This window comes from Solanum lycopersicum, chromosome 8 (genome assembly GCF_036512215.1).
Source record: "Solanum lycopersicum chromosome 8, SLM_r2.1".
Classification (NCBI taxonomy): Eukaryota; Viridiplantae; Streptophyta; class Magnoliopsida; order Solanales; family Solanaceae; genus Solanum; species Solanum lycopersicum.
Window position 1 is genome coordinate 60,829,379 of NC_090807.1, and position 22,533 is coordinate 60,851,911.

General features: G+C 35.2%; 3 protein-coding genes across 12 annotated transcripts in view; 1 reads left to right on the top strand and 2 right to left on the bottom strand.

The window, feature by feature from the left end:
* The first annotated feature begins 1,092 nt into the window (after positions 1-1,092).
* LOC101268600 (protein MOS2) lies at positions 1,093-6,744 on the top strand. Of its 2 annotated transcripts, none has more exons than XM_004246013.5 (2): positions 1,093-2,937; positions 6,467-6,744. In XM_004246013.5, the coding sequence occupies exon 1, from the start codon at positions 1,130-1,132 to the stop codon at positions 2,873-2,875; it is 1,746 nt and encodes a 581-aa protein (XP_004246061.2). In that variant the 5' UTR covers positions 1,093-1,129; the 3' UTR covers positions 2,876-2,937; positions 6,467-6,744. The 2 variants fall into 2 exon arrangements, with proteins under 2 accessions (XP_004246061.2, XP_004246062.2); XM_004246014.5 differs by lacking the exon at positions 6,467-6,744 and adding an exon at positions 3,450-3,907.
* On the bottom strand, positions 6,740-14,127 carry LOC101268304 (cytoplasmic tRNA 2-thiolation protein 1). Of its 2 annotated transcripts, XM_004246012.5 has the most exons (10): positions 13,901-14,125; positions 13,707-13,821; positions 11,423-11,565; positions 9,841-9,960; positions 9,356-9,468; positions 9,170-9,262; positions 8,996-9,036; positions 7,750-7,816; positions 7,528-7,639; positions 6,740-7,139 (listed from the first exon to the last, which is right to left on the bottom strand). In XM_004246012.5, exons 1-10 carry the CDS (start codon positions 13,988-13,990, stop codon positions 6,975-6,977), a joined length of 1,059 nt encoding a protein of 352 aa, XP_004246060.1. In that variant the 5' UTR covers positions 13,991-14,125; the 3' UTR covers positions 6,740-6,974. The 2 variants fall into 2 exon arrangements, with proteins under 2 accessions (XP_004246060.1, XP_069144287.1); XM_069288186.1 differs by lacking the exon at positions 11,423-11,565 and having other exon boundaries at positions 13,901-14,127.
* Positions 14,128-14,930: 803 nt separating this feature from the next.
* The window catches only part of LOC101268017 (ATP-dependent DNA helicase Q-like 2), a 36,637-nt gene continuing 29,034 nt past the window's right edge, over positions 14,931-22,533 (bottom strand). For 4 of the 8 annotated variants that reach the window (XM_069288188.1, XM_069288187.1, XM_069288193.1 and 1 more), the window contains 5 exons: positions 20,002-20,109; positions 18,593-18,657; positions 16,849-16,927; positions 16,102-16,346; positions 14,931-15,226 (listed from right to left, as the gene is read on the bottom strand). In XM_069288188.1, coding sequence (XP_069144289.1) covers positions 15,035-15,226; positions 16,102-16,346; positions 16,849-16,927; positions 18,593-18,657; positions 20,002-20,109 — 689 coding nt within the window. In that variant the 3' untranslated portion in view covers positions 14,931-15,034. Of the gene's footprint in view, positions 15,227-16,101; positions 16,347-16,844; positions 16,928-18,592; positions 18,658-20,001; positions 20,110-22,533 lie in introns of those variants that run through there. The other 4 variants (XM_069288191.1, XM_069288190.1, XM_069288194.1 and 1 more) reach the window with 2 other exon arrangements.

Genomic DNA, 22,533 nt, shown 5'->3' on the forward strand with positions numbered 1-22,533 from the left:
TTTAATTTTTTTTGCTCATTAAATTAGGGTTGACAAAACTAGTAATGAGGTTATCCCGAAGAAAGTGAAAGTGACTTTTATGACGAGTAAGATGAGAGAAGCGAGATTAAAATAATTTGAACATGTAGAGAGAAGTGTTGACGCTTAAATAAAAAGGTGAAAGGTCGGTTGTATGGTATGTGAAGGAGTAGAGGTAGGCCTAAGAAGTATATATTGAGGAAGTGTGATTTGACAAAACATGACATAACAGTCACAATTTCATATTATCGAAAACATGAGTTTAGACAGGAATGAGTAAAGGTCACGTATTAAAACAGAAAGTTAATAATTATAGAGTGTTGTCTTGCTTTGCGAAGGTTAAGACTTGTTAGTGCATGTCGTAGTACTAGGCGTAACCTTTTAGTTCTTGCCATATGTTTTTTTATTAAGTTTAGATTATCACTCTAGTTGGTTGTTGTTATTGTTTCTTCGTGTACACTTTACAATGCTCTTCTTATAAATTGTTATGCTTTCTTTATTGTTTACTTCTATTTTTACTAGGGATTGATGTCCTTAAGCTGAGGGTCTTTCAGTATCAATTTCTTTACCTCCATGAGATAATAATGAAATTTATGTACATTATACCCATTCTAATTTGACTTAGTGAGATTTCAATGAATATATTGCTCATGTTTGTTAGTGTGTAGTTCAGGGCTCAAGCTAATATTAAAATTATTTATACTTATTTTTTTTTAAAAAAAATATGCTCATATTTTTTTTTCTAATATCAATTTCATAGTTCATAATAACTTCTAATATATTAAAAACATGAAAAAGTATTTAAATTTTAACATTTTTTTAATTTATATTTTAATCTTTTTTAAGAAAATCAAATAAATATATGCATAAAAGGTCTTTATTTTGTTTAGGTGATATTTTTGGAGATTATATTCGAGTTATTTGAATCAATTTTTTTGGTCATAAATAAATTTTTTTAATATTTCATTAGAATTTGAAAGAAAATTCATTGACTTATAATTTCATATGTCATGACTCACCTAATTCATTACGTACTAAAATATATAATAGTAAATATTATTCGAAGAGAGGCACACATTATTTGTCGAGTCTTCTTTTTACTCCTACATACATGATGATTGAACAAACACTTAGACCACCATTTTTTAATTTTTGTAGCTTTTGTTTTATTTATTTTTTCTTTAGGGAACTTCTTAATTTTAATTTTAACACAATTAGCTTAAAGAATATTTTAATATATAAATTTAAAAATTATAATTCTTCTTTCCGAGCAAGTATACTCGCATTGATCATTCTTCTATTCTCGTTTCCCGGTACGGAAGTCCTTTTCTCGGCTTCTACCCAGATACCGGCAAATTCGCCGACGTTGTTCCCGTCGCTGTCACCGATTCCAGCGACGATGAAGCTCTCGTTTTCTCTCTCTTCAAAGCCATCTTCAAACCTGAAGAGGCATCCGTCTGCTCAGACATTCGCCGGCGACGATCCCCGCAACTCCTCAAACCCAATCGAAAAAGAGTACGTCACGGAATTTGACCCTTCCAAAGCTGCAGCTAGTTCCACCAAAGATACACTCATAATACCTCCCAAGCAGAACGAATGGCGCCCCATCAAAAGGATGAAAAATCTCGAAGTCCCTCTCCAAGCGGATGCCTCTGCTGCCGATCAACCACTTCAATTCGAACTTGACTCTGGCGCTGGAGTCGAACCGGCGTCAGATGGAATCTCTTACGGCCTCAATGTCCGCCAATCAGAAAACCCTAATCCTAGTCCGAACCCTAACCCTAATCCGACCCCGAACCCTAAACAGGTGATTGATCCGATGTTGCATAAGTTTAAGGAAGATTTGAAGAGGTTGCCAGAGCATAACGGGATTGATGAATATACTGATATGCCAGTGGAGGGATTTGGGGCTGCTTTGTTGAAGGGTTATGGGTGGGTTGAAGGTAGAGGGATAGGTCGGAACGCGAAAGAGGATGTTAAAGTTGTTGAGTATAAAAGGTGGACAGCTAAAGAAGGGATTGGATTCATACCTGAAGTACCAAAACCTAGTAGTAAGGCTGAAGGAGGCGTTAAGCCGATTAAGAAAAAAGGTGAAGAAGGTATTAAAGTTGATCATAGTGATGGTTATATTGAGAAGATAGATAGAGAAAAAGGAGGGAAAGGATTATATGTAGGGAAGAAAGTGAGAGTAGTGAGAGGAAAGGAAATGGGAATGAAAGGAGAAGTTTTGGAGGTGAATAGCAGAGGAGAGTTGGTGATCTTAAAGCTTGCGGACAAAGAGGTGAAGCTTCAGGCACGAGACTTGGCCGAATTGGGTTCAGTGGAGGAGGAGAGGTGTTTGAAGAAGTTGTTAGAATTGAAGATTAGAGAAGAAAAGAGTCATCTTGATGGGGTTAGGAAACAGTCATCTGGAAGTAGAAGTAGAGATGAAGCAACAACGGAGAGGAAAAAGGAAAGCAGAAGAAGTAGAGATGAAAGGAGTGATAAAGTATCTTGGCTTGCTAGTCACATCAGAGTTAGGATTATAAGTAAGGATTTGAAAAGGGGAAGATTGTATCTAAAGAAAGGGGAAATTATGGATGTGGTTGGACCGATGAGTTGTGATATATGTATGGATGAAACTAGGGAGTTGATACAAGGTGTGGATCAGGAATTGCTTGAGACGGCTCTTCCTAAGCGTGGTGGTCCGGTTCTTGTTCTGTATGGTAGGAACAAAGGCGTGTATGGCCACTTGGTTGAGAAGGATAGTGAGAAGGAGACTGGAGTTATCCGAGATGGTGATACAAAGGATTTACTCAAAGTGCGGCTTGAACAAATTGCTGAGTATCTTGGAGATCCAAGCGATATTGGTTATTGATCCCAGTCCTAGTGAGTAGAATTTGGTGTTGACATGATGAGGAATTGCTATTCAAATCAAAGGTATTGAAGTTGTTACTTCCTTGGCCTCTCATGTTATATAAAAACGCACGTTATCTTTTCTTTCTTATTCATGTAAGTGCTTTGAAGGTTATTTTTTTTGTAATTTTGATGCATGTATAAGCACTGCTGCTAATGATTCTTCTGTTAAGAATTCTAGCTATTAATTCAGTCATTTCATTTTTTCTCCTCTTTAAAACAATACCAAATCTTCACTGTTCTTTTAGAAGAAGTAAAAGGGTCATTGCCAGCATTAAGTAGATGCCAATCTGTGTCATGCCTAAATTTTGGTAGGAGAGATTAGTATAGGTGAAGCTGTTATCTTGTGGTTGTACCCTTACTTATGGGTCAGGGTAGAAGAAGTTGTACTTATAGGAGTGTTGAGCAAGCTCACTATGTTATCGTATTGTTGGATGAGCAAAGTGGTACACCTATTTTTTCATAAAAGTTGGTGCTAATTCTATGATATTGAATGGAATGTGATGAAAGATTTGAGTGTTGTTTCTGTGTTACAGCTACCCTTGAAATTTGTCTGGAGCATTCAATTGCTGAATTGGTCAATTCCGACATATTCTGGACTTGCTTCCTCCAACATAACGTGGAGTCCGTCAGCTATTTTTTTAAGTTTAATAGTGCTGTCTGGCTGCAGTATCTTCCGTCAAAAGACTGCTTCTACCAGGTGTATGATTAGTAGCACTTAATAATGATAGAAGCAACAAGTATTGGGGTTCTCTCTTCTAAGCTTACAAAGTTGAGAATTAAGAAGTGTAATATTTTACAAAACATTACTCCCCCTGTACCAATTTATGTGGAACAGCTGGAATATTGAGAGTCTACCAAGTTTTTCTTTGACCCATATTTCTTTGTATGCCTTTTAGATATTTTAAGTTGTTAATTATTGTGATTTATACTATTACATAGTTTTCTAATATGTAAATTTTATTTTTTAAAAACTTAAGTTTCTATGCTGAAATCATGGCCAAATTTTACAAGTTTGAATCTCGAGATTCCAACCAACCAGATCACATAAATTGGGGTAGAGAATAGAGGGAGTATTTAATATCATACATTTGAACTAAAAAGTGTAATGTAACATCTGATTAGCACAAGTTCACCTAAGTTACTCGGGCTCTTCACTTTTGGTGCCATACCCCTGTAGATATGACACGGGTGTGGGATCTGTGTCCATTTGGTCAATTGATTTTGGGTACTTTGACCAAAATCGATGAGAAAAGTCTGGCCAGTTTATTGAATTCACAGTCAATACAAAAGCTAAGGTGAAATTGAAGAAAATGGAATATCTTTTATTTAGAAATTTCTATGTCACTCTTTTTCCTTTAATCTCCTTTTCAGGAGTGCTCCACATAATATCTCATAATTTAGGTTTAATAATTCTATTTTTAGATATTTAAATTTTAGGCGAATTCCCGCACGCGTATCCATATCTCCGAATCTTAAAAATTCATGAAGAATTTGACCTCTAGGTATGTACCTGTATCGAGCAGCCACACCTGAGTCTGAGCAACCTAGGAGTCCACAAAGGCTCAGAGATGAGAATCATCATCTTTAATCTATCGGACCACAAAACCAAGATTCAGTAGAAAGCGAACCGAGTTATTAAATGACATGAATTTAGTTATTTTTTGTTTTGTTTAATAAAGGTGACAATTGTATATCAATCATTAGCTCAAAGCTGGTATCCAAAAATTTACATCATATCCTAACCTCCACAAGTGTACGTCTGGCAAAAACAAAAGATAAAGAAAAGAAAAAGCTATCCCTAGACCCTCCTTCATCTTTATAAGGATCATAGAATGTCTACAATAGGCACTGGGTCATCTATATACTCTGAACTACACCAATAGCAAAAAGTGATAATTCAGTTCATTTTAATCTTGAGCAAGGGGCTGCTCTTGTTTTTAGAATTCCTAGAATTTTTTTTTCTTGTGGTCCACCAAATAACTTTCGGGCTAAGTTGCGCAGACTCTTGCAGAACCGATGTCAAATTCTCCAAAAATACACCACTTTTGGTGAAAATCCGGCACGCACCCCTTGACATTTTTGAAGAGTCTGAGCAGCTTAGCTGCTGGGACTATTCTCCTCTGCTCTTGATTGTGCTGCGACTGCCCTCCATATTGCAGTTCTCTTCCTTTTATCTTTTACCTTTTCCTGTTGTGATAAGTTTAGCAATAGTAGATGTACGAATGAAATCCTGATTCTTCTGTGTTAAGGTGAAGATCCTTTTGTTCTTAGTACCTTAAATTGTTTGTGCCTTCTAAGGTAAGCTCTTGGAACATATGCAAATGGAGAGATCTTAACTTGGTAACTGACTTGGCGTATGGATTGACTATCCTGTGGTGTGGTTTAGAGACAATACTCCGAGAAGCTTTGCGTTAATTGCTCATAAGAAATGTATCACATGACCAATTAATAAAGCATCTGAGTAATGTGAAAGAAGAAAAAGTTTGAAGCATTTGCAGTTGCTATGCACAACACATCCATAATACATTCTGGAGATTAGTAGGATCTTCCATTATTTGGGTTCTTGAGTTTGTTTTTGTATGCTTGATATGTAGGGGTATTCAAGTGATTACAGAAAAAAGGAGTTCATATATTGGATTACACAGGTTCTCTGTAGTCTAGATTCTATTTTTACTAAACCTTATATAACACTTTTGGAAATAGCCAACATTCCTTATTGTCAAGGAATACAACAATACCATTTATCAGAAAGGTGGGAGTGATTTTGTGGCATACAAGATGATGAGGGAAGTGAGTCTAAGATGGTTCAAGGCTTCAGGCATGTGAATAGGAGTTGTGTGGATGCGCTAGTAAGGAGGTGTGAGAGGTAGACTATAATTGTTTTTGGGAGAGGTAGTGGCAGGTCAAGGAAAACGAGGGGAGGTGATTAGAATGACATATCTTTAGCTTACTGAAGACATGGCCCTATAGAGGAAGATTAAAGGTTGAGGATTAGGGTAGAAGTGTAGTAGGTAGCCAAGTGTTGTGTACTTTCTGTGGGATAGGCAGGGGGGTAGTCTCTTCTCTTTATTTAGTGTTCGCATAGCATCTTACTCTTCATTTTTACTATTACATGTTGCTTTATTTGCTTTGTTTATCTTACTATTGTGTTATTTTCCTTTCAATCACTGCTATGATTACATTTCCCTGAGCTGATGGTCTATCGAAAACCTCTCTACCTCACAAAGGTATGGGGTAAGGTCTGTGTATATCATAAATTCCCGGGCAAAGTGAGGTGTACTACTAATCCAGGAGAGTAGTACAATTATATATCTCATATATTGACTTCTCATTATGGCGGTATATAGCACATCACAAAATTGCTTTAGCTTGGTATTTCTAAGGGCGATGTTGCCTGAAGTGGATCCAAACATATTGGGCATATACTTAGCTAATAGTATTGCGTGAGTCAAAATACACTTGCATTTGAAACTATTAACTATTAAGCTTCTTGGGTATATCTGTGATATATTTTCGTGTAAGTTTATGGAGCTTGTGATGGACTGTGCAGGAACCAGTATCATGAAGGTGCTATGCACGAAGTCACATTTGCTGAAGAAGACTCAGATGTTGCTTATACATGTATTTTAGCTCATCTCGGTTGTACATTATGTATTTCTTTCATATATGAGGGTTATAATTCGTATTGCTGAAGTATTGCGATGAGAAGCATTTGTAGAAGCCCCAGTCACACGGGAGGAAGTACATGTCTATTTGAGCTTACTTTATAGACTATTCTATGTGGTGGTGGACAAGTAATTCAATACATTGGGTTCAAATGTAGTAAAATTGGAATTTGTAGTTTTGCTGCTTGTAGATTGAGAAAAAAAGTCGTATCAGTAAAACACACAACATCGCAAAAAAATAGAATAATCGCAGGATAAACTAGGAGGCTAGTTTCCACCTCCATAAATACATAAAGCTACACAGATAATATGGAATTTCTAGTTAAAGCCTTTCTCACTGGATAGGTATGTATGTTGTAATTAAAACACTGATTTATGCAGCTACATGAGGATTCAGAAGTCCAAACTTCCACACTGTTTGCTTTGTAAACTTTGTGTTCCATTAGCTTGTTTCGTATTTGCATTATGTTCGCTATTAATCCCCCGACTCCGCCCAATGCCTAATTTGGGTAAACCACGATTGAGGCCCTCAAGCAAGACACATGCTTTGCACCATTTCTGCATATAGTTACACAATATATGGACCAGTCAGTTCAACAAGTAGCCTATTTTGTACAAGAATAATTTAGTAGTACGAACAAACTTTTGCAAGTTGATAAAGCTAAGAGAGTTAATCACGAAAGAAAACTGTAATATGAGAGTGACGATAGTAGGGTCTATATCTCAACACGGATCAACAATTCTTCAGGAGAAACTTTAACCAGTCGAGTAGATATTGCAAAGGAGACAGATAGATCATAATACAATGACAACATTAACATCTTGAGGAAGTAATAACCAGTAAAGGGAAAGCATACTGATCCCTTGAACAAATTATACTTTAACATATAGATGCTAGAAGTCTAGTATTGTAAACTGCAAAGCAGTAGAAAATTATCATATTTACCTGGCTGGATATGTAACCACATCTTTCACAAGTGCCTTGTTCTGGCATTTTTGTAGAGGTGGAGATCCGAAAGTCTTCACCTGATTTGATAATGTCAAGAATGGCTCTTGGTCTGTCATGTAAATTAGTATTTTATTGAGGAACAAAAGTAATTTGCAAAGTCTACTTATACTACATAATCTGAAGAATTATTTTTTAGGAAGAATTTCAACTGGGATGTACCTCATCCTTTCTAAATGTTTAATGAACTCACGAGCAAAGCCACGATACGCATTGGGGGAATAAATACCTGCATGTTCATAACACATCTAACTTTTTAGGATGAAACACAAGGATATGACACAAAGCCAAAGGACATTGAGTGCTCAGACCTTCAGAATATCTATATAAAAGAAATGTTCCACAACCAGGAATGAAAAGTAAAACCTTAATAGATAGATGGGCGAAGGCCTGGCATTAGTAAAATTTCAAATATTTAACTTCATCACTAAAAAAAATATATTAGATATAAAATAGACATTATATGTTTATATGGTAGTCATACAAAAAACTATATTTGGGAAGTCATACTGATAGTGATAGGTGATCATGTCATGTTGTTTAAGTGCAAGAATGATGCACAATGGAGGCACTTGCAGACTAGAACACTCAAATTACTACTTTCTCTGTCCCATTCTAATTGATTAGGTTAGCACTCGCAAAGCTTAAGAGTAAGATAGTTGGATATATTATTAATTTAGTACTGAGATTGATAAGAAAAGCTCTAAGTAGTAGTTCAAAGAGGTGGAACTGTTAGTTGAAAAATATCACATCGATCATGAAACAATACAAGGTAGTATAGGTCTATATTGTTGGATCTTTGGGAAAATGTTTATCATTATTAAGAAAGAAGTCGACTTTTTGGTAACGTAGACAGTATATGTTAAATGACTATCATTATGTTCAAAAAAGACATATAGAATGAACAGATGATTAGCCATAAGTCAGCAAGAAACCTTTGCTTTTGGGGGTTATTCTCTTGAAAAGTACAATACTTGGATCAATATGGCACATGAAGCTGACAATTTAGTTTCTCTTTCATTCCTGATCTATTTTCTGATGTATACAAATAGAATCGGATTTGAGGTTCTTGTTCATGAATTCTAGATAATTTCTCCACCCAGCCTTCTACATTGAATTGAAATATTATTTCCTTTCAGATACCGAGAGGAAATTTTATCAACTGTTCTAAGATGTAGCAATTTTAACACGTTCATATTATCTCATACCCCACCTCTTCCACAAAACCTGGGCCTCTTTCCAGTGTAATGGGAGGAAAGAGAGAGAGATTAAAGTGGACAGGTGAACACAACACACATCGAAGTGTCTCAACAAAGAGAATGTAAATATACTAACAGCAAATAAAGAAGAACAGAAATCCTAGTTCTAGGATTAGAACTGAAAGTTGAAGGAAAGAAAACAAACTTACATTCTGTAGAGAAGTAGTCCAGCTTTTTAAAGTATGCATACGTAACAGCAAGTTAAGGCAGCATAGTCATAAGTGATCACAATCACAAAGCAATGATTTTACTAGGGAAGATGCAGCCATTTGAAGTATATAGGTAGGGGTAGCCCAATAAAATACTATCAAAGAAAAGGATATATGACAATTTCCTTCTCATAAGTGTATTTGAAGGGCTTGCATCTCGGTATTGGCCCATCTTCTCCAGTAATTATCGACGTGCATCTACCCAATCTGGTTTGATAGCGGTAAGAAACCGATCAATAATTTGGGGAAGTCAAGAAGGAAGAGACTCATACAAGAGCACTAAATTACAATTACTTTTACCTTGCAATATCACCTCGTAAAATATTTAAAAGGACTGTTTCAGCAATATCATCTGCATTATGTCCGGTAACGAGCTTGTCTACCTTTAGCAGTGCAGCACCTCGATCAAGGGCCTTACAAACAAAAACTAATCAATATGATCTTCATATTACCAGTTTCAAAGAAGTATCATGAAACTGCAACTGCTAGTCGAAAAGAAAGCGTTCCAAAAATATTTACTACAAGAAGAATGCAAAGAAAGAGACTTCAAAAGACTGAACTAAGCTTGGTCACTCTCATAGCAGGAACCAGAAAATTATATCCGCCACAGAGTAGAGTTCCAAAATATTTCAAAAGCTGTTTTGTACTCTTGCGTACAGCTTTTGTGCAACAACATATATTACATAGAGATTTGCTGGGAAGGTGCAAATTGTGTGCCAGGTGTTGGAGACATCTATGCAAAAAAAAAAAAATCCTCAAACCCAAAGACAAGTGTGTCGAATTACCTGCCGACGGAAAACACCACAAAATGTGCAGTTGTTCTTCAAGCCTATCAATTTCACTATTTCATCCATCGTCCACCCATACAATTCACTGTAGGAAACTACTTTTAAAGGAAGTCCATACTGCAAGGATTAGATAGCAACGACATCGTCATCATAAATTGAGAAGATATAGAGGTCAAAAATTTGCAAGTTAAAAAATCAAACTCATCTAGTGAGAAACTATAGATGCTGCAAAGTCACTGTAACACTTGGAAAATGATAACTACGGATGCTAATGACGCTCAAGTAACTGCTGAAAAAAATTATAACAGAACTACAGAAGAAAGAGATCGCGAGAGGAGTAAAATTCTGTAGTCAAAGAACCAAGAGATATTGGTGGAAGATAAGAGCTCCTCAATTAGAATAAACAACAAATATGCCCCAAGCCTAAGTTAGTTGTGGTCAACTATATGAATCCTCACTATTTTTCCCTAGTATTAGATGTTCTCTTACAATTTTTTTAATAATAATTCTGGTGTCCAGTCGGCTCACTTGCTCAACTAATTCCACAATGTACCACTACCTCCCACCAATACAAGTACTCAGTAATTCTGTAAAAGGTAATTTCTTAGAGTTCCTACATTTCTACTGACACACAAATCTACAACAAGAATTAGAATAACTCCGAGCAAACTCTGAACTTAATGCAAGCTTACCAAACATGTCTAAGCCATAATACCACTAGTATCCTCAGTGTCATTAGAGGAAAAAAGAGAGACGAAAACATCAGAGGGATAATGTTTTCAATTTTCACTCAGTAACTGCTCAAGGCTATGCCCCAGAAAGGGATAAGAGAAATAGCAGCACTCAAAAAAATTTGTAGACCAACCAATACGATATATGAATTTCCTGTAATTGTAGTAAAGAAACGGATTATGTATACCTCGACAAGTAATTGAGTTCTGATATTTAGTTGTGATCATATAACATATAATTTCATAAGCCAGAGAACATTGGCAAAGAGCAAGTTCCTTTTTGAACACGATAGAATCTGGAAGTAGAAAAGAGTCACAATCATCTATTTTTGGATTGTCTTGTCTGTGACCACACAACGTACCATTCTTGCTCTTGCTGCATTGAATGAGATGGTTCAAACTGAGATGCTGGTAAAGGAAGTAAGGTACAAGTTTGGATTTTTCTGCTGTTTGACAATAATATTGGAAATATGGTTGTAAGTCAAACACCTTTACAGATGGTATTCACAAATAAAATTGGCCAAGAAAAGATGGGGTGATGATCCAACTGCAATAGTCATATTTGAAGTTCATTCTGACTAGTTCAGGCACTATAGTTTACAAAAGACAAGGTTTCATTCCTTTTCTCCATCAAAACATTGTGGCATCTAGCACAAGAGGGATAAGACAAGCTATGTTGGTCAAGTTAAAAACAAACAAACAACAAGTGGACATGCTGATGTTCGTGCAGTTTTTCTCTCACAAGTTGGCAGTCAAAGATAAAGATGAAACATAGGAGAGATCAGAGTTAGTAGTTATTTAATGAGACCTAGGACTCAAACTGACAACTTAACAAGATTTATCCCTGCCTGTATTTCATTTCTTTTGACTGTTTCAAGGGAATCATCCCTGTAACCAGTTATGCCTTCATCCACTGATAGTAAGAAGAGATCCAATCCATAGTTGTGTCTACGGTTCAACTCTGACATTACATATGCAAGCACCGTTGAATCTGCAAACAAACCCGATTGCCATCACATCTGAGATTAATTCCATCAGAGAGGAAGAAGACATGCTTAAAATGAAACTGTATTTATTACATATGAGAAACGTCCCAGTTAACAGAAAGCTATCCACAATAGGACCATTTGCAGCAGCAGCACATTAGCCAGGGTGAAGACATAGTAACTTTGACAAGCTTAATGGGGTTTTGCAATATACTTTATTAGTAGGAAAAGTGATTGTAACTTGCGCAAAAAATTAGCTTAGAGAGTAACAGAGTCAACCTTGAAGTATGTGCTGGCCCACAAGTGAGTAACAGAACCATTGGAATAATTGTTCATGACTAGGATACAAGTTGGAGGGGAGTTAGATGGAATAAGTTGCCCAATGGACGGAGAAGCAAAAAAGGTTCCAAGTCCTAGTTGGCAAAACAGTCAATTACTCCCCATGGAAGCTCCAATGCATGAGATAATTGCCAGAGAGAACTGAGAAACTGGGCTGTAGAGCAGGATCCCAAGACAGCTCCAGGGGCACAAGAAAAGTTTGCCCAGCGAAATGTTATCAAGAAGGATTGTGGGGAAAGAGAAAAATACTTTACTTCTAAACTTGGTTAAGATCTTTTGTAAGGGTTCCAAACCTAGGCAGTTCAAGATACTCAAAAGGTGAGTAACATGACTAAATACATAGATTTCCAAAACTTACGCTCCTAACATCACCTGGAAAATCCCTAGATTACAAGAAACATCTTCAAGAACTCAAGCGCGAAAAAAACCTAAGGTTTTGTGAGAACTATGACAAAGGTAAACTCTTCTACTGCCTATCATTTAAAGTTAATATCTATTGATCGTATTACGACTATGGAATACAAGAACTGATGGAGTTGATAGTGGAATTAACTATAAGCTCTAAATGGCTAAATGAGACCTTGAAGTGGTTGAATGACAAGTTTGGGTTAATCGTTTTAACCACTTAAATTGTAGATTTTGAAGAGTTGTGTGCGCGAGGTTGTTGAGAAAAGACTTGGAAAGTAGTTTCAAGGTAAGTTGAGGTTCTTTCCTAAGTCAAGGGTTAGATTAGAATATTCATATCAAGCGTTTGATGGATGCCTAAATGTATAATCCAAGCCTATATGTTTATTCTAGTGAGCATATGATCTTCTTGTGCTTAAATTGTTAGCCTCACATGTTAGAACGCTATGTGCACATGTTTGCTAATTAATCAGAAAGACAGAAAATGATTATGTTCTATGATGTGATTGGTTTCATGAGGTGTTCTCATTTACTTGCTTAAATGAAATATCTCCATATGTGCAAATTCTTTAATTGCTCAAACCTTCGGTTAGATTCAAATTAATGTGATTACATTCATAGAGGCAGAAGTAGTCAACCTCTTAAGAGTATGAGAGCGATGGTGTCCAGAGTTAGCTATCCCATGCTTGTAGGTGTTAGCACACTGAGCTACTCGATGACCCCATATATGGGTTAAGCTTGGCAAGCATACTCAGAGGCGAACACACTCAGATAGGTTGAGTTTGATTGAGCGACTCAATGGCTCCTCATACAGGTTGAAATTGAGTGAGCAAAACCAGAGGGCCCACAACAAATTTTGCAGTCCTGTGGGTGTTCGTAGATGCTCATGTATGTAGAGTGTTGATCTTTTCAAAAATTTATTCCTTCTAAAAAAATAATAACGTCAATTCTAGACTTCCGGTTATCAATTAAGACTCAATTTTCACCTTCAGTTTCAAACCTATTTTTCAGATTCACTATCAGCTTACATATTTGCAGTATTATATTAGAATAACTTGTTTCACTTCTTGCATTTTATTAAGAATATAAATGTAAAGCTCATACTAGTCTTGTCCTCCGTTTAGGGAAATTGATAATGAGACTTACAGAATATCCTTTGAATCTACTTAGCACATTTGGACCTGCGATACCGCGTGGCAAGATTTTTGTATTCATACTTCAATCCTTAGTAGGTTTTAGCCTTCAAATATTTTTATGTTAAATCCGTCATTGAGTTTTTCAGTCTTTACAAACTTGGATAACATTTATTGCTACTAAGTTCATTAGTAGTCATAAGACATTAAAACAGGATTCACAAAACGTCTACAGAAGCACAGATTCTATCAAATAATTGCTCACAAACCTTTTCCACCAGAAGCTCCAATAGCTATGCGTTCCCCAGGCTTGAAAAGCTGATTATCCACAATAACCCTATGAATCTCATCTTCAAACACTGTGTAAAAGCACTCCCTGCATATCTTTTCAGATAAATAACAATATTTAGCACTTCAAATCTGTAAAAAAAAAAAAAGGTGAATTGAGGTAGCGTGAGAGTACTTGTTCAAGGGTTTTAGGGCGTTTCAAGGCGGCGCGTTTTTCATTACAGAGAGTACACAAGCGGCTCTTTGGCTTCGCCGTCTTCTCCATCTTACACGCAAAAACTACAAATCTGATCTCTGGCCGTCGCCGGTGAAGAATGATACTATTCAGTTTTGCTCGCTATATCAGTCGCCTCTTTATGCATTCTTATTAAATTACAAAATACATCCTTTTGTTTGTAAGTTAGTATCAAATTTGACCATGTATATATATTTTTAATGAGAAAGATGGTATAGTATATACTTTTTAAATATTTAAGTTTGAATTTTAAAATATTTAATTAAATTTAATTATAGAAACTAATTAAATTAAACTTTAAAGAAATGAAACATGGCAAAGAAATTTGGGCATTTAAACTTTAGTGATTCGATGAGTTTCATAATTTTCAAGAGAATATTTGTTTGACCATAATGTTACGAGCTAAAAATATGATAGAAGATTAAATAAGAGTAAGAATTAAATTTGAATATGAAAAAAGATTTAAATCTATTCTTAAATTTAGTGAAATGGATTAAATTTACCCTCTGATAATGAGTTGGTCAAAGTTGCCCCATAATTTTCAAAATTGTGCAAATTTCATAATTACAATTTACAATTTGAGCCTGTTGAGAACATATTCCAAAACCTTAAATGTATCTTATGTTAAATCTTGATAACTGGAGTTACCAAATATTTTTGATGGTCGGAGTTTATAGGTAACCAACCACATGAATAATTGAGATGCCTAATATGTGCTTTTATGCATGAAAGAACACAATGAGTTGAGCCAGAGATTGAATCATAACCTAATCTGTGCAAACTAGTTTAGGTTAAATTTGGCCGAAACAGATTTACCTATGTTTTGAACGATGATTTACAAGATGATGTTTAACTTTTATCCTCACTTGCTCCATGGGCGAAATATTGAAGTTAACAAATTTTAATTTTGTCCTTTTTAAGGTTTATCCATGCAACAAGCGAGGGTCAAAAGGTTTATCAGATACATATGTTACGGATAAGTACTATATGATCAATAACATATCCAGTATGATCCAACAAAATTAACAATAAGAGTACTTAGTATGATCATATTTCTAAAAAAGATGCAGAAATTCATGTTTCATCTTCACTACTTTCAAGGACTACAAGAGTTTTCTTGGTTTTCAACTTCTTAACAGTATTGCCTTTGGTCTCTTTGCTTCCATCTGCATTATTTTTTTGGGGATCAGACTCATAACTAGCAATCTCTTCAAGAATTCTGCCTCCGTATTTTTCAGTCTTCAACTTGCCAATTATCTTCTCCAACTGCATAAAACACAAAGTACTGTTCAGATGACTGCATCGCATGAGAAGATCTAAAGCTGTGCTATCAACGCGATATTGTAAACTATAGCAGTCTCAGCTCTTAGCTAGAAGGATATTTACTTTTACAATTAAAGAAACATTGCATCTCTACACCTCACCTACTTAACAGGCCATAAATGAGCATGCACTGGGATAAATATGTCGCATGCCTATGAAGCATGCAGGGAGTTCAATTACTCTGCAAAGTCCTGCAACCTCAGGTAATACCATTGAAAAATCTGAACTCTCTATGTCGACTTAACTGTCCTACTTCTCTTCTTTGGCCATAGTCAAAAACTGTCCATTTCTCCAAAGAGTAAGAAATTTCCTATTTGACACTCCACTTATAATCAGATGCTAAGACTCACTTTTATGTTATCTGTCTCAATGAATGTCTACTTGATTTGGCAGTATTACTACAGCAAGAGTTGGGAAAATTATGGAAGCGGCCATTGCTTTCTTTCTTGATTTTTTAGAATAAAGATAAAAGTAATCATTTCATGAGAGAGGTAAAAGCAGGGTCCAGCCTTCCTACCCCACAAAGGTAACGGTAAGGTCGGCATACATCCTACCCTCCGCAGACCCCACTTGTGAGATTACACTAGGTATTGTGTTGTTGTTCTAAAGTAAAAGCGGGGTTCAGAATTTTAGTGGATAACAGTACCAGTCACTAGATTTTCCTTTTAGCAAAGTAGATATTACTTTGACATGGATGGAAAGGAATACCAGACTATTGGAGTTAAATAAGTTCAAATTCCTCTTTTCTGAAGATTTTATAAACTATAATCAGATGACAAGTAATGAAACACCAAAAGTTAGAAGTTAAAACATTATACTCTGTAAGCAAAGCAGTAGGAATACACCTCTTCAATTGATTTTGGTTTCTGTGCACTCAAGGTACTGATTTGTTGTGTAGATAATACAGAATGAGGGAATATTCCCCCATGGATGGATGCGAGTTCCTTTCGCAGCTCGTCAAGCTTATCATTCAATCCTGTTGATCTTTCTCGTTTGGATGATTTCATACTGCTTGAGGTCCTTGTCTGTCTAGTTGACAACTCAACCTTAATAATTTTATTACCTGAAAGGTTAACCAGAAAAAGAAGTTAGATTACTATAGGACTCTATGATGACTTGAAGCCCTTTCTTTTCTTTGATTTGTATGTAACAGAGATGATAAATAGCTGGCTTAGCCAAAAAATTTGTTCTGGGCTTGATTTATAGCATTCTTTCAAGCCAAGCTCAAATTCAGCTTCAATACTAAATGAGGCGAAAACTTTGCTGGAAAACATTTTTGAAACTGCTATGCTAAAAACTTGACAAACTAAACTGGCAGAAAATCAATAGAATTTTTCAGAATTCTCACAACTAAGAGAATCCCTTAGTAATAAGAAAATATCAAATAGAGCGTTTCTTTATTCTTTTCTCACGCTAAAAACAGAAAGGAATGATCAAGGCTGAAATATTCCCAAAAGCTCTTTCCTCTTTCTTCTCTACACTATCCAATACAAAATTCTCCTAACGCTAATAAAAGAAGATTGAGTTGCTGCATATTTGTGTATCTGAAAGAGAGGGGTACTTACCTTGCAATACTTGCTTTGCCAGAGGTCCTACTGTGACATATGCATTTGTTGCATAGGCTGTATGCTGAAATTCTTCTTTCTACAGGGAAGGTTAAGGCACAGAGATGTTAGTTCAATGCTCAGAAAAAGGGAAAGAAGATAAGTCACTTTTCATATCCATTATTTTGATGTCTTGTTTCTTCTGTACAGGACAAAAGGGGGGAAAATTGAGGAAAAGGATTTTCATTTTATATGCTTAGTAGTCTGTACTTTTGGTCATAATGCAAATTCTACTTTCCCTTTAATCTATAATAAACAAAAAGGAAATCCTAAAGTTAGCTTCTTCAACACCCTTGCCCGAATCTTGGATCACACCTTAATACTTGAAAATTTGTTTCCCTCAAAGCTTAAATTTGTACTCAGAAAAAATGGAGCTTTTTGAGGTGGCAGCTAAACAGATACTACTAAACCAGACAAATATATATAGCAATATCAGAAATATTGCTGGTTAGCTAATTTGAGTAATGCCTTAGCTTCCTCTGGACAGAGACTGCATTTGTGTCAATTAATGTGCACATGCAACACAGAAGCACTAATAACAATGTATCAGAAAGCAAAAGTGAAGGCATTATTGGTTTCCTAGCCATGAAGCAAGTTGTATTTCTCAAGGAATGAAAGAGAACTCCTTTTAGGATTATTTTTCTCAGTATTTTTTTGTGACAACAGAGAAATACCCAAGGTCTAGTTAGGGCATTGTTAGGATGGACCTTCCCTTTACCCTTCCCCATTTAAATATCAAGCTTCTTTTCTCAGTATTTTAGATATACAAGTATGGCTAAGACTATAAGATTATAGGAAAAGGGAATACCAAAGAAAATAACTTTTGATAGACAGAAAACAAAGCAGCAAAAACTGATAAGACAATTTCATCAACTAGAAAATATCTAGGCACCAGTGATTGGTATAGACCGTATCGTCAATGAAGTAGCCGCAGTAAAAAGCTGGATATAGATGGCATATGCACAGAGAAGGAAATTTTACAGAGATTTTTTTTTTTGTATAATTGCAAAGACCGGACCCTAAAAAAACAAAAAGCAAATGCCACATGAAAAGTACTGTTCACTGGACTTCCGTCCTGTTGCCAAATGTATCTGCAGAAAGAATATAGGGGTACTTTCTCTCAAGGTCACAGTTCTCTAAAATAAGCAGATTTTGGGAGCAAGGACCACAGGAAAAAAGATAAAAGGATAGTGACCGGAGAAGCTTATATTACTCTCATTTCTTCCTAAATTTTAACAGCATCATATTAAAAAAATTCTAATAGTGGTTGCCATGTTTGATAACAAAGTGCATTCAAAGTAAGCCCACATAGAAAACTGGAGTTGGAAAAGAAAATATAAGAAGTCAGATTCCAGTATTGTGCCCCACTCTCTGTTCTCGGCAACAAACTTTTCTGATAAGAAAAATAAAGATTACAAATTTGCAGGTTATGGACATGAGTACAGTAAGCTATGGAACAACAAACTTTTCGAACTCTAATTCTGTGATGCAGAACAGATTATATCACATCTTTATCTGCAAGTTAACACACCTACTAGTTTTGATAAAAACAATGTTGACAATGTTGAAATTCAACCTACGTGTTTTCCATCCTTAATAAGCTAGCTATGTTCCAGGGAATCAAATTTTACATTTGTTGCTGGGCGGTCAAATTCCTATTCTAATAAGTTCATAAAAGAAAATAGTATTTGAAAAGAGTACATACAAGAACATGATCCAAAATAAGCTTGATGACAAGTTGCTCCAATTCATCTTTTTTCAGATCGGGACCTGAGTATACCAAGAAGAATGCATTATCTGTTTTGTGTCCATTACACCTAAATTGCAAGCAAAATAAGAGAATGGTAGCAGAGTGATAATGAATAATGAATTTGAAAAGAATCTGCTCAGTTAGACTGACATTAAGCTCTCAATATAAAAATTGAAGAATGAAGGGGGAACACAGTCCTGCTAAGACCATCTCCAACCTTTATTTTACTCTCCTTTCTCTATAATTGGAGAGTAAAATAGAGAATGCCCTCTCCAAACACTCTCTATACCCTCTACTCTCCAATTACAAAGAATTGAATAGTGGTTCTCTTGAATTTGGAGAACTACAATTCATACTCTCTATTTCACTTTTTCAATATTATATTATTTTTTCTATTTTTTTGTAATTAACCTATTATTTTCCATGAAGGCTATTAAATAAATCTCTAATATTCGTAATTCTTTCTAAATTTAATAAATTATTTAAAAATATATAATTTAATATATACTACTTTCTTTCCAAATTAATAATATATCAAATATTTTTATAAATTTTCATTACTTTAAGTGATATAATTTGATATATTATTTATTTTCATATGAAAAGTGAACAAAATTAAAATGATAAGATGAAAATTTTAATTTAAAAATACAATACATAACATTATAATTTAAACACTAGATAACAATACAATGCAATACACAACAACCATTATTTAAAAATCACAACAAGAATTTTAGTAATCCGGTTGATTGTTTCCATATTTAACAATATTTCGGGAAAAAAATTAGTGTATGATCCAGAGAAGTTGTGGTTGAGATTGCGCAGTTGTACTTGTTGTTTTCTTTTTTCAATTATTCGTAGTTGTTTTTTAGAAATTTAAAATAAAATATAATTTTATACTAAATAAACAACATAAAATTTTTTTATTTTACATGAAATTATATAGAGTGAGTACTTGGATAAAAGAAAGAAAGGATTTATATTATGAAAGAAGAAAATAAAAATTAAAAATAGAAATAATAATATAATATTGAGGAGAGAAGAAGATTCTTTTTTAGAGAATAAAATAGAGAATTGGGCTAGAGTTGATTGTCTGAAAAATAAAGAACTTTATATTTGGAGAGTAAAATAGAGGATAAGGTTGGAGATACCCAAATGGGAGAACACAATCTAACTTTGGGGACAACAGACTGAAGCTATATCCATGTAGAAGCTACTTTTAGCAGACATTTCCCCTTTAACTTAAAAGATTGATTTGCCCTAATTATACTGACACTGCTTTTGCTCAAAACTCTGTTTTGGACTTCCTTTTCTCTAGAAAATGCATATTTTTCGCAATACCATGATTGTGTGAATCTTACCAAGGTTCTTCTGCTTAACCTTTAGTTTTTCCACCAATTGCAACATTGTAACCCTTTGATCATTCTCTTGTATATCTTTCAGCATAGACACAATGAGTTTTGCATGGCCTGCACACAAATATAGCATAAGGAGAAAGGTAATTACCAAGGGGAAACAAGATTAAGTTTCAAACATCTCATTGTAGATATGAAAAATCTTGAAAGGATGATATCTTTTTAAGTGTGGTACATAGCAATCATGACAATGATAATTGTGCCCAACAAAAGGAGAGAGAGAGAGATGGAGCTAAGAAATCTACTACCATGATTTCTCACGCTGCAACTAAATGTCAACGAATTTGAGTATCCAAAGCAACACTAAGTCAATTAGTGGAGTAGATATTCATAAACCACTAACTTTTTGATAAAGGATGCCCATAATCATCGGGTGACTTTATATCTTACACTATCCTACAAGCAACCTAACTTTTCGGTTCAAACATGAAATCTCTTTACAAGTGATGAGGCTCCAGTAACTCAAATAGGAGTAGACTTGGGACAGCTGACTCAATGAGCTAGGAATCAAGAGAGAAAATTGCAAAGTAGACTACGGATGGATCATATGTTGCTTTGGCTCTTTGAAAATGTCATTGGGTGCGTCTTGGATCCTCCAAAAGTAGTGCAATTGGAGGATTCGACACGGGTACAGCTGCATTTTTGGACAGTCCGAGCAACATAGGATGATCCAATAAGCTTGATTATTAGTGATAACGAAGTCCAAAATAGTAATATTGAGCTAAGAAGAGAATAACTAGAATTAGCCCTATTAGAAAGATTGGAGAACTAAATGAGTACTAGACAATTAACCGGCTTATCAATGTTTAGCTCTGATACCATATCAAAATCTGAGCATCCAGCCACGTAAGACAAGGATTGAAGTAGCCAAAAATCTTTATAAACCACTTCAGATTCCCTTAATCAATGTGAGATTTATCACTAACACTAGTATATCATCTATATGCCCATCGATCCATCTTACTTGGACTGTTACATGAAAAAATTATTTCTCAATCAAAAGTAAGAATTTGAAGTTGTTGACTTCTAATGTGAATATGGGCAGTCATCCCCATTCCTACGGGGTTCTCCACTAGCCCAGTGACACACCAACCATGCTCTTTCTCTTTCTCCTATCATAAAGTGCCCCTCCCCCTAAATCCCTGTCCCCTTGAATTAAACCTTTCTCTTTCCATTTCAAAAGAAAAAAAGAGAATGATGCAGTGTCGTCCTTGTTTTTTTCTTTTGGGAGAAAGGTTACATAAATTAATACTAGCACATAGGCTGTGCTGAAGCCACATCTACAAGTAAAAAAAGGTGTCCTTGTTCTTTGACTCTATCTTACAAGGAGTCTATGATGTCAAGCGAAGGTGCTGTATCTTCTAAAATGCTTTCTCTACAACAAATTTGAAACCAAAAAATACAGTTCATCTTAATTTATACGTACTGAGGTGTAGCACTCTTCAAAATTCTTCTACAAGAAGTGTCATCCTTGTCTGTCTACTACAGAATTCAGACTTGGATAAGAAGCTAACCTAACTCCTTTGTGTAAACAAGAAAAAGCTTCCTTGGCTCAAATTTTTGCATAATATTATATTGGTCCAGGTAAGGGTCTAGAAAAATAACAAACAAAAGAGAAGCAAAATATATACATCTTCAAGTAAAATTATACATTTCATGAGCTTGTGTCTTACTCAGTGAAGCTACTCTTTTGAAAACCATTCAGATGTCATTGCTCATCTATGATCAATGGTATTTTGCTATGTAATCTTGTGTTCTACAGATATGCTACAGTATACTCCTGTTTCAATTTGTTGGTTTGATTTTGAATTTACACAGGGTTTAAGAAAATAAAGTAAACTTTTGAATCTTGTGGTCTTAAACTAAAGATATATATAATGTACAAAATTCCTTTCAATCTTGTGGTCTTAAACATACCATGTGAGATTTAGAACTAAGGAATTGCCAAAACAGGGAAGAGGCATTCTTCTTTTTTTCTTTTTTGATAATAGTAACTTTACTTCTATATATCCACAAGTATACTACAACCAAGGTGTAGTACCCCTTCAAAAGTATTACAACTTACAACTTGTAATTCAGTTCTGTGCCTTACAAAAAGTTAAAAACATCACAAATATCTTCTGTTTGAGCTAGTAGTTTTTGCTCACACCAAAAATAATAAAGGCATAAACAATTCATTTTAAGATTCTGAATCTTGTTTTGAGTCCCCTCAAAGCACCTTTTGTTCCTCTGAATCCAAATTGACCACCAAATACATGCTGGGACGATCTTCCATTTTTCTTCCTTCTTGCACACATTACCATCCACATTCCAGCATCTTAGAATGTCTGCAATGCTTCCAGGTTTCACCCAACTAATCCCTTTCCAACTGATGAACATCCTCCAAAGCTGGTCTGTCCATTTGCAGTGCAAAAAAAGATGGTTGATTGTCTCAACTTGTTCCCCACATAAAAAACAGCCAGCGGTTAGCTGGTGACC

Excerpts from the sequence above, each read along its gene's own strand:
- LOC101268304 (XM_004246012.5), bottom strand. The coding sequence starts at position 13,990 with ATGGAGAAGACGGCGAAGCCAAAGAGCCGCTTGTGTACTCTCTGTAAT. Across the intron at positions 7,817-8,995 it reads GGACTACTTCTCTACAGAAT|GTATTTATTCCCCCAATGCG; the intron begins GTAAGTTTGTTT and ends ATGAACATGCAG. Across the intron at positions 7,640-7,749 it reads AAACATTTAGAAAGGATGAG|ACCAAGAGCCATTCTTGACA; the intron begins GTACATCCCAGT and ends TTTACATGACAG.
- LOC101268600 (XM_004246013.5), top strand. The coding sequence starts at position 1,130 with ATGATGATTGAACAAACACTTAGACCACCATTTTTTAATTTTTGTAGC.